Source organism: Labrus mixtus, chromosome 14 (genome assembly GCF_963584025.1).
Source record: "Labrus mixtus chromosome 14, fLabMix1.1, whole genome shotgun sequence".
NCBI lineage: Eukaryota > Metazoa > Chordata > Actinopteri > Labriformes > Labridae > Labrus > Labrus mixtus.
The window spans coordinates 12,516,420-12,528,599 of record NC_083625.1 but is presented as its reverse complement, the minus strand read 5'-3'; the positions used below and the strand labels follow the sequence as shown (position 1 = coordinate 12,528,599).

Here is a 12,180-nt window from a genome sequence, read left to right as displayed (position 1 = left end):
GTGCTTTTACTTCACTGTGGAGCAAACAGGTTTTTTTTTGTGCTACGTGATTGAATTATGTACGAGAGTTAAAATTCCATTAATCATCGTTAGAATTGGCTTATTTGCTTGTCTGATGAAAATGGTCTTTAATTATTCGGTGACACACTGAAATTATTTTTTCACCCCATTTGTGTCAAATTACCTCGTGGCACGATAATGAAATCCATATCTGTGGCTTTCTCCTCTTCACTGGAGGCGACCGCTATCAGTGAGGAAATCATTATTCATGGTTAACCCTCGCTGCTTATTCATACAGCGTGATGTTCTGGTAAAGTTTCTCATAACAGAGGCTTTTTGTACTCTGATTTAATGCAACAGTACACCTCTCTGACTCCCTGCTCACAATAACAGAGTGGGAGTTTTTAAAGAGGGCAGGGGCATACAGCTTTGGGCTAGAGAAGAAATACGCAGCTCAAGGAAGACAAAGTAATCCCCAGAATTAAGTTTAGACTTACACTTCAGGAAGGTTGCATCAAGGTTATATAGGCTATAATACTATTTATTTTTGTTAATTCAACAATGACAATTCAATATACATGTATGTATATATCTTAAGGCTGTCAATCGGTTTAAGTTTAATGGCTACATTTCAATAGTTAATCCTGATTAATGAAATTAATCACATTTTTGAAATTCGATTATTTCACTTTTTTTTATTTCGAAGGCTTCTATTTTAAATTTTTGCACTGTCTTAAGCTGAGAGTACTTTACTTGCTGTTTGAATTTAATCACACTTTTATTTTGAAACAAAGTAAGGACCTTCTGGTAGATCTAAGGTTACAACTTTCACGTAACCACAGATACAGGAACTTACAGATCAAACTGATTCACAATTAATCACAATTCATTCACGATTAAAAAAAGTGAAATGTTTGACGTCATAAGGTGGATTTTACTTTGGACTCGTCAGCTGAGCTGTTTAGGAGTTTTTTTTAAAGTGAAACGTGACGTTCAAAGACGCAGCAGTGTTGTTCTTTTGCATCTGTGTGACTAGAGGGAGACACGGGAGACACTGTGGAGGCTTTTCTATGGTAAATTTTAATTTCAGAACTTAAGTAAGCGCGACTAACTAGTTAATGTTGACAGATCTCTCGCTCTCTTTCTCTCTCTCTCTCTCTCTCTCTCTCTCTATATATATATATATATATAAATAAACAGTGCATTATTAATAAACATAAACATTTAGAAAGGAAAGCTAATTGTATTTCTCACCCAAAATTCCTCTGCAGGTTAAAAAACTGCATGACACTTTTAAATATAAAGTTATTATGGATTTTTTTTTTTTATAAAAGTGGTTCCCTTTGATATAAGAGAAAAATAGCTTAAACATTTAAAGGGAAGTCGGAGTAGAGCTTCAGCTGCTTCTCTTTCCAAGAATGATTGAGATGCCTCTTGGGTCTTTCCTTCAGAGGTTTTCTGGGCCTTTCCAACCCAGTGGGGAGACCCAGAACACACTGGAGACATGAAACATCTCATCTGGATTGGGAACTCCTTTATATCCCACAAGAAGGAACTGGAAAATGGGGCTGGGGAGGGAGATTTCTGGATAACTTGTTCGGGTTGCTGCCTAGATAAGTGTCAAAAAAGGAAGAATGGATGGAGTGATGTAACACAGTAACACCATCAGTCGAGGTTTTCTAAATAAAATAGTATTTGCTTGCAGACTAAACCTTCCATGCAGCAGGGTTTTTTTTTTCACTAAGTCATACATGTGGCGTGCCATGTGATTGACTGGTTACCAGTCCATGGTGTACCCAGCCTCTCGTCCAATGACAGCTGGGATCGGCTCCAGCTCCCAGCGACCCCAAAGGGGAAAAGCGGTATAGATAATGGATAGATGGATGGACACATTTGTATGAGATTGAGATAATTTAAGAGCATTTTTTCCTGCCCATTCTAATTTTCTGTTTAAAAAAATCTTGCTTCGTACTCTATATGTAGCACCATTTTAACTTGTGACATTGTTATTACTAACTTAGAAGTCTGTTTTGTAATGTTTAATAAAAAAAAGAAAATTCACCTACAGATTAAAAAAACAAAGTACGTTAATACTTCCCATCAAAAAGAAGCACGAGTAGTTTTCCAAAAAGCAATATCGTGTGAATAAATGTAAAAATATACATTTGTTGTGGTTCTTCAGGAAATGTATGTGCAGAGTTAATTAACCATTTACTGTTTCCCTGCTGACGTCATTGCAGAGCCAGATGCATACAGCGTCATTCATATTCAGCCCATATTATTTGATTTACAGAGACATGAGTGCATGAAGGTGAACTCTGTCATGACACGTTTATCTCCTCTGGGAGTAATGTGTGTACTGCTTGTGTTCCTTGTGTGTCACAGACTTTCCCTACCTTGTGTATGCGGCGGTCTCTAGTTAATGGACAGGTCCTGTTTACTGCTGATCATGCTTTATTCACATGGCAGGGACACACCGACCCATGGGTTCTGTTTCAGTTGTCGGAGCAACAGTGGGTGCTCTGATGTTCCAATGTTAGTGGTTCCTCAAGTGATTTACAGGCTTCTGTGTGAGCGACGGGAATGAAAAGGAAAGGAGAGAGGGGTAAACAGAGAGAGACACCATGTTGACAATGAGACAGCTAATTCTGAAAAACCATATTTGTTCCCATGGGAACAATAGGACAATGGCTACATCTCGATCAAAATAGCCAAAAGCATGGTTTATTTGCCCTCCAGTTACATTTTTCTTTTCAATAACCAAAGCCAACTCATTGCTTCATGGACTGAGATGGTATTGAAATCAGTATTTCATGATCTTAAAGAAACAGACAAAAACAGGAGCAGACCGAAGTGTCGGTCTAGTTAATATGTTTTTATTATGATGAAAATGAAGTGAGTTTCAGTTAAATCCACTTACATGTAAGATCTCTGAAGACATTGAGGATTTTTCCTCGGAAATAAGTCCCCAACAAATGTTTTCATTTTTAAACCTGTTACTAAAACTACACCAAGCTGTTGGGGAATGAACTGACTTTTTTTTTTCTGTTTGTTTGGTCTGTGTGCTTTAAAAAAATAATATCTCCAGATGGAATAATTGTGCTGTGGGCTGATTGTTTTTGACACAGACTATGGGAAGGTGGAAAACATTGAGGCACAGAATGAAATGTTGTTGGTTTTTGGTCTTTTCTTGGGATTTGTTCGTGGGAAATGGACAACTGCCAAATGAATAATTTAAAATCAGTAATTACAGCGAGGCGTCACATGTGACTGAGAGTTGTTATCTTAATTTGGCTGAAAAACTGCAGACGTTGCAGATGTCCCTCCACTCTGCAGGTCACTTATGGTGTACTGACTGCATACATTGCAATTCAATCAATCAATTTTTATTTGTATAGCGTCAAATCATCTAAGCGTTATCTTGAGACACTTTACAAAAAGCAGGGTAAAGACCTTACTCATTGTTATGTTACAAAAAGCAGGTAAAAGACCTTACTTATTGCTATATTACAAAGACCCGGCCTATCCATCATGAGCACTTTAGCACACATTTGTGTTGAAAGTATTTTCAAGGATCTGCACAGCAGTTGAACTTGTCTGTGAGGGTTATTGTGGACTTCGCTGGAGAGAATCACAGAAACTATAAGGAGCATGAGGGCCAAAAGAGAGAACATATTTGAATTGTGTTGGCTTTGTGTGAGCATATGCAGAGATGGAGGCAAACAACTAGTGACGTCCTGTAAAAAATAGAGGAAAAGCCACAGACTAACAGTACAGTGAAGTCATGCAAAAAGACACAGTGTGAGAGTCAACACTGAACAAGCATGATTACTTTAATCCAAACTGATTAGCATGTGTCAGTCAGATACAAATTGACTAGCAGATGAGTTCCTCAGTTAGTTTGAGCCGTGGAAGAGGGCTGTCAATGCGTCAATTCCACTCGTGAAGATTTCAATCATTACACGCTCTGTTACTCATGTGTCCATCATCTAATACGGCTCATGAAACCATTCATAAATGTGCTTGTAAAATATGAATCCATCTCCCCGAGTCTCTCTCATTTTCTGTCTGCACTGCTTTATTCCACTTTTATTCTCTCCTTTTAAATCTCTATCCCTCTCTCTCTCTCTCTCTCTCTCTCTCTCTCTCTCTCTTTTTCTATCTCCCCCTGTGTCTTTACCTCTCCCTCCCTCTCTCTCTCTCTGCCCTCTCATCCACGGCCACATCTAACTCATGGAAAGGAAAACAATCTCTCAGTAGCTTTGCAGGGAAATGAACACGTATATCTGAAGTGTGTATCTTGGTGTACGTTCAGGGTATACATCGTCATCTGCAATACTTTTCACGTACATGTGTGTGTGGTTGTGTGCGTAATAATCTGGGCCTCATACGGTCCCTTTCAGAGTGGGTTGTGTAAACACTCCAGCATAGATAGTGTGTAAGGAGGAAGTACCAGTGATACGTGACTAACAGAGCATATCATTAACTGTCACATCCAATAGATCCAGTGACTGCAGGCAAAGTGTGTGTGTGTGTGTGTGTGTGTGTGTGTGTGTGTGTGTGTGTGTGTGTGTGTGTGTGTATGCTTGTGTTGCAAGGTGATGCTTTCAGTCAGCAAGTTTTGGGGGAAAATTGTGAACGCCTTTTTGATTGTAAGTGTGTCCCTCTCTATGTGTGTGTGTGTGTTCATGGCGAGATAAGTGCAGGGAGTGGGCAGCAGATGTTCCGTCCTCAGCGAAACGACAAGAGAGGGAAAACCTTCTGTCCTGGTTGTCATGGCAGCTAGAAACAAACAGCCCCATCCGTTCTCAATTGGCGATAAATGTTGTTGATAGACGGAGGAGAGCGAGACAGGCAGTTGAGCTTTGGTTATGTGTGTGTTGGTGTGTTTGAGACCATGTTCTATAAGTGTGCAGAGAAGAGGATGATGCATACACAAAGTGGAGGGAGAGAGAGAGAGAGAGAGAGAGAGAGAGAGAGAGAGAGAGAGAGAGAGAGAGAGAGAGAGAGAGAGAGAGAGCTTTTGTTCAGCAGAACAAAAAAAACATACAACAATCATAAAAGAGTGCTCTGTGCTGCAGCTTATTTAATTTTTTTTGCGTTATAATGTCAGTGACCCGTAGTTGCCCCGGAGACCTCCATCTGCTCCAGCTTAAGTGTATGTATTGTTCAAGCCCGCCTCAAACTGAGCCTCCTGTGCGCGTACTGCTGCAATCCATTCACCAACCTCCATTACTAATGATTCATAGACCTACTTTAATTCAAAAGAGAGACATTTTTATTTGGTTTCCACATCCATCGTATGTACGGAGGCCCTGAAGTCCCAAAAAGTGCAGGATAATAAAGTTGTTTGCACATACTATCCTCTTACTTGTGCACACAAGATAACTTGTTACCGCATGATAATTATATTGCGCACGCAGGATAATAAATTGTGCACAACATTTTCAACATTCAGGACTTCTGGGGCTCCATACTTACACTTTTTGTATTTGTGCATGTTTTATTTTCTATCTTCACAAGCCAACGTTATTGTCAGTGTATGTAAAGTTGAGTCCTTTCAAATGGTTTCAACTATACAGCATATATGCGACTCTATCCTGAGCCTCTGAAACTGCTACTCTTTGTTGTTGTTTGTTATTCACACATTTTCAACTCCTCTTTCTTCCAGTGAATTTCGACCACTTCCAGATCCTGAGGGCAATAGGAAAAGGAAGCTTTGGAAAAGTAAGTCCGTGTTTGCCAAAGTGTTCTCTTTTTAAACTGGAAGGGGTGAAGAAGGAGTTGCAGAAATGGATAAAGATGTAAGCAGTGTTGTTCTATGTTTTAGCTTCATGATACTAGTTCTATTCAAAACAACAAACATAATTAGGTTTGTAAGGGCATGAGGAGTACAGATATGACATACTTGTAATAAACTATTTGCTTTGATACATAGACACACATTACATACGTATTAGCAGAGTTCAGGAATCCAACTATCCCATCAAATCACATGTTGTTGGTTATCGTAAGACCAAGCGTGAAGCAAATAGTATACAACCCCACGGCTACACATTGGAGATGATAGCAACCATGTTTCCACGTGCGGTTAATCCATACAGTGCAGAGTAATTTACATCACATACAGCAACACACACACACTTCCACATACACACACACACACACACACACACACACAAACACACATCTTCACTCAGTCCAACAGCAGATAAGAAGTATGATCACAGTGAACGGCAAGCCGCTCAATGTGAGGAGAGATGTGATCAGGGTTTGGCTGATTAACGGAGCCAGCTGGTCCACAGATCACTCTCTCCGATGGCAGTAATCACTGGCTTATTGACGCTCGTAGAACAGACAGGCACTACAAATAAAAAGAGGGTGTGACATCATTGCATCTTGAAAACAGTGTCTATTCTCACTCGCATCGTAATAGAGGTAATCATGTATAGTTTCCGTATGACAGAAAGCCTCAGAGATTGCAGCAGGTGTCATTTTTATGCATTTCCCCACGTCACATCGCACTTGCAGTTCATTTCAACTGATGAGAGAATCATCAGTGCCGATTCGGGAAGCATTTCTATGAATTAGGAAAGACATATCTACATTTTCCTTGCTGGCAGTTTTGATGAAAGCTTACACGATGTTTCCCATCTCCTAAATGCAAAACATACCGGTGTGAAAAGTTGAGCGCCTTACTAGAGGATTAAACTGCTGATCGCGGAGATTAAAGAGAAATCCTGAAGTTTCCTTGCGGCCTCGTTAGCCGGACATTTCTGGTGGTTGCACGATTACACTTTGTGTGTCTCGGGCGCTAAAGCTCAAGAGAAACTTGGGGTGCGTGACTGAAAACGCACCGCTGCTCCTGCGAGACGGTTAGCAAAGATGAACAAGAGTGTCAGAATGTTTGCTTCATGCAAGTTAATTAATACCAATGATCATGTGTAAGGAGGAAAATAAATATCTCAATACTGATGATTATATTTGTATCTCAAAGAGGAGTTCATCGTAGTGCCTGTTAGTGCTATGTGAGCATTTTGTATTCATGATGCTGTTTTATAGTTTTCAGAAATCTAAACATGAGTCACTTTCAAAAGCCTACAGTTAAGAAATGTACCCTTTGTGCTCTCGTCAGGTCTGCATTGTGCAGAAGAAGGACACTAAGAAGATGTACGCCATGAAGTACATGAACAAGCTGAAATGCGTGGAGCGGAACGAAGTGAGGAATGTCCTGAAAGAGCTGCAGATTATGCAGAACCTTGAACATCCTTTCCTGGTGAACTTCTGGTAAGCCAATACAAACTGCTGCTGTACAGTATACTGTATGTTCTTGTGTCATGAAGTCTGTAAGATTCCCTGTGAATCGAATCTTACAGTGTTCAGGAAGTGTGCTACTTTTTGACTTCAAACCGAGATTATATTTAATTCAGCACTAAGTGACTTTGACAGAACATATTCTTCCTTTCCTAAAATATGTATATAAAAAGCTTCTGCAGCACACTAGGAGGCACTTCCACTTGAGCAGGTCGTCGCTACAAAAGATTGTGTTGGTAATCATCAGCCATAGCGGCCATCGGAATGATTTTGTGGTGCACTCTGTGTCATCTGTTTTATTTTTATGGTGATTGTATTCTGTCCATCATATCAGTGACTGTGCAAAAATATCATCGCCTATAAAAAAAAAAAAAGAGCTCTCTGCCAATTCTGCAGATGCATACAGGAAGGTGTCTTCCTGCGCATTGAACTCCCAAGCCTCCATCCGCGTCGTCCCACCCTTTGAAGACCCTAAAAGCAAAGTGGAGTTTGCTCACTGATCCAAGCCCCACTTTTTTTTTTTTTTCGTGGCACGTCCCTCCTCCCTCCTGGCAGCTTCTTCATGTTTTTCCTCAGCAGCGCATTCAGGGGTTTGAGGAAGTCTTTCCCTCAACACTGTGCACGCTCTTTCAAACTAATCTAAGATGACTCATCAGGTAATTTCAGGGCCTCATTCATCATACTGTGAGAGCCTGAGCTTACTAAACACCAGGGAGTCGTATTTTTTTGAGATGCCTGATAAGCGCGGCTTGTCGAGTTTCCGGCTGAAAGGCGTCATCAATTCTTGATAAGCGCTTCCACTCTTGCCACGTTTATCAAGTCATCATGGTTTTTACCATCGAGGAGAATGACAGGGAGGAGGGCATGAATTTCCAACAACTCATAATTACTACACTAGTGATGTCCAGTTTAAAATAGAATTGTAGGACTAATCATTAGTCCTACTTCTGATTTACCCAGAGACATGTCTAGACGTTTGTCCACCTCAGTCAAATTAACAGTAATATATATTTAGAGTGCTTTTTTCCTCCCGATATTTTGTCCCGCTGTTGAATGGCACATTTTTGTTTGTTATTGACATATAAACTTAAGTCCCACCTCTTCGTGAGTTAATCTGTTAAACAGATAAGGGCTATTTGGTGGCATGCAGGATGGCCAATCATCAAATGTGACGTTTGAATGGGATACTAAATTAGAGCCTTGCAGCATCAACGCTTTCAAAGTAGTTTCAGCCTCCCAGCTGTGTCCTCCGTCCTAGTTCTCCATCCTTCCACATTCACTTTACTCCAATTTTTAATTACATATCATTTAAAGCTGCCATAGGAGAATCAATAGCCTTTGTCTTCTAATTACTGATTCGAGGGAAACAAAGCTAAATCCTCACGCGGTGGAAACGAATAAGAAAAGCAAAAAAGGAAGAGGAGCAGAGGATTGGAAAAGACATCGAGGTTCAGGGAAATGGAGCACAGCCAGAGAGGGAAAACAAGAGAGGAGGTGAATGTAAGGATGAAGAGAAGTGCAGTGCAGAGACTCATCAGACAAACAATGCCAGGGCTTGCTTTCCGGCTTGATTGCATGCTGTGTTGGACAAAAAAAAGGGTTGGAAGTTAATGCTTTTGGCAGCATAAACCCTCCTGGGTGGGGGGGGGGGGGGGGGGGGGGGGGGGAGATTTCCTCCAGAGATGTGCTTGGATCAGCGCTGTGCCCACTCTCTCTCTCTTTTTCTCTCTCTCTCTCTCTTGCTGTGTTGAGTTGGCGTAAGTTATGATTGTCCTGAGGTAAGCTCTCAAGGTCAGAGACGGGGACAGATTACCTGCAGGCATATGAACCACACTGACGCAGCCACACGCAGCAAAGCAAGGCTTGATTTTTCTGTCTGTTTTCATCTTCATCGTCTGTCCTCTTCTCATCCGCCTCGACCTCGCCATCCCTCACAGTCCTCTGTTTTTAGCTTCTTCTTATTGTCCCCCTTTAGCACAAGCTTCACCTCCTCTCCTTTCGGCTTGACCTCAGGTGTCTATCTGTTTACTGTACACGGCACAGCAACATTTCACTTGTGGGACAGGTGGAATAAACCAAGTTATTTGCCCTCCATGAGTACAGCAACGTTCAAAACTGTATTCTGATTTTGCAGATCCTTAACCATGGTGTTCAATGTTTGTGGTACAGTCAGTGTATTGATGTGCCAGCAGTGGAGGGGCAGCCCGTTGTGCCTGCGCTGCAATTAGTCCCACTGCGTAAGGGGAGCCCTTGTTGGCAGTGCACTGCTCTAATACAGAGTAAGTATCTTTCTGGCCTTTTTGTCAGAGGGAGGCGGAGAGAGATGCCAGCTAGTATCAGATACTGCTGTTTTCAGGTTTTTTTTTTGATACTTTGGAGTTAAGATGGTTATTCATGTAGGAAATATCAGGGAGAGACAACATCTAGTTTGGTTCACCTGTTTTCGGAACCACTGGTAGAACATTTGTGTGGGTCGAAAACAGCCAGGCAGTGATTTTACTTTTTTAGTTTTTAGATTTCCATAAAATGTTAACTGGTACAACAGTTTTGATCTCAAGAGAAACTGCTCAATCATAATTTCCCACTCTTGTTTTCTATTGTTGTTTTAATAGAATTGTTGCTGGTTGAGCTGTGTCTGCTCATCACACAGACACACAATTGGTATTAATTCACATTCAGGAATTGAAACTGTGAAAATAAACAGCAAGGGGTTGTACTGGATTGATGAAGAACTTCATGCAAATTTCAATTTCCCTCCAAATAAATTGGTGCCAAATGGATTTTCTTGCCCACACTTTGAACAGAATGATTATGTGGCAACTCTGTTAAGATTTAATAACTGAACATGCGTTTAACATGTCTATAGGACACTGAACACTGCAATGACGTAACATGTTATTGTGAAAAATAAAGTAATGGAACAGGAGAAGAATAAGTATACTAACAAAAAGTCTGCTTCAGGGAGTCCCCATTTTGCCCAGTTGTGATGTAATCTTAAAATGCATTTCGTTTCATTATGCAGAATGATACATCAGTCAGTGTTATTCTCCATTCATGTGTGTTTCATCTTTAGAAAACTAAACAGATAGGACATCTCACAAAGGCAAGAGAGAAGAATACTCCAAGCGTCCAAATACAAAAAGTGGAGTAGAGAAGATACTTTATGTTCTATACAGTATGTTATATATATATACTTGCAAGGCAATGCACTCTGCTAAAGTATAAAGAAAGGCCATGTCCAGCCTCCAGCAACACAAGTAAGCAAAAAGCAATATCTGCTTGTACTTAAGGTACAAACTGTATCGAGGTGTATCTGCAAAATGTGCACATCACGCTCTGGTTATACTTTGAACACTGCAGGCATTAAGGAACACAGGCAAGCAGCATGTCAAGTATTTGGCCTGATGTCAAGGTGACCTGCTGGAATAAAAGACCACAGAATCAGTGGGCGTAATGAATAAGAAAACATGCTGACGTTGTTCTGAGCTTCACATCAATGAAAGTTTATAAAACTAAGGAGGAAGGCGATGTTTACTTAAGGAAAATATTTTCATATACACAAGATCATAAGACTTGGTTTTAATGTCATTTTCATGGCTCTTTGTTGGGAGATTGTGTGTGTGTGTGTGTGTGTGTGTGTGTGTGTGTGTGTGTGTCTGTGTGTGTGTGTGTGTGTGTGTGTGTGTGTGTGTGTGTGTGTTTTTCATGATGTGCATCAATGCTTGTGTGCTCAGGCAGCATTAACCACAGAGTGATGGGAGCTGTCAGTCAGAGGAGGTGTCAGGAGATGGGGTGGGAGGAAGGTCGAAGGGCTGTCAGCATCGATCCACCGTGTCACAGTGTGAGTGTGTGGCCGGCTGTGCTTGGGTTGGGTCAGGCACAGGTTTGTTTGCGTGTTAAAGGTGGATGTAATATTTGATCGCTGTAATTGCTATACAAGACAACAAAGTCTCGAGTCGGTTACTGTCTTAGATTGGACTGATTTTCTGTTTTGAATGCGCAAAAAATTTATTCTACTCAAGAAAATGTAATTTTACATTATAGCTGTTTAGTTTAGAAATCCTGCCTGCATATTATCCCATAGACTATTTTGTAAAGCGTCTCGAAATAATGAATTGACGCTATACAAATAATGATTGATTGATTGATAGTTTTTTTACTTCATTAAAAGTGTTCAGATAAAGTCCTCCTTAAGGAGACCAATGTTATTACATTATATAAATGGATACTAACATGCCCTAACTTTTGAAGATGGGAAACGTGTTGTTTTCTGGCCCTTAGTTTAGTTTATTTTTTTAAATTATGGAATTTTTTGCTGAATATTGCTGGATGAAACCTGGCTGGTTTGATATAAAGTCTAAAATCGACTTAAAACAATGGATAAATTGTTTGTCTGAAACACTTCCCCTCTGGGAGGAGCATCCCATTTTTGTAATTTTGGAAACTGCAGAAGCTTTCTGTTCTTAAATAAGTGCGTGGTGTAGCTTGTCACAGCTGTTAGGAGAAAAAAAAAAGTGTTGTTGTTTTTTTTTTTCCCCGTGAAGACGTGTTACCATTAGCTTCAGAGCCCCTGTGGTTTCCTGAGACTTCCATTACTGAAGTGGCCTCGGGTGTCTGTGTCTCTAAAAGCTCAGTGCAGGACGCGCTCCCATCAGGCCGACTAGCTGGAGGCCAGCGAGAGGTCACATTGAAAAGCATGTTTGATGGAGCAGATGCAGACACTGAATTAAAAACAGAAAAAAGAATCAGAGAGAGAGAGAGAGAGAGAGAGTTGGCCAAAAGAAGGACAAGACAGAGAACAAGAGAGTTAGAGAGACACCAGGTGCCCGCAGGTCTAATGAACAGTCTGCGCCATTTCAACATAAT

The 12,180-nt window shown here is 40.7% G+C and overlaps 1 protein-coding gene across 1 annotated transcript in view; it reads left to right on the top strand.

Moving 5' to 3' along the window:
* The window catches only part of stk32a (serine/threonine kinase 32A), a 65,026-nt gene that overhangs the window by 3,476 nt on the left and 49,370 nt on the right, over window positions 1-12,180 (top strand). Inside the window, exons 3-4 of the mRNA XM_061055132.1 lie at window positions 5,672-5,727; window positions 7,136-7,287. Of these exons, the coding sequence (XP_060911115.1) occupies window positions 5,672-5,727; window positions 7,136-7,287 (208 nt within the window). The remainder of the gene's footprint in view (window positions 1-5,671; window positions 5,728-7,135; window positions 7,288-12,180) is intronic.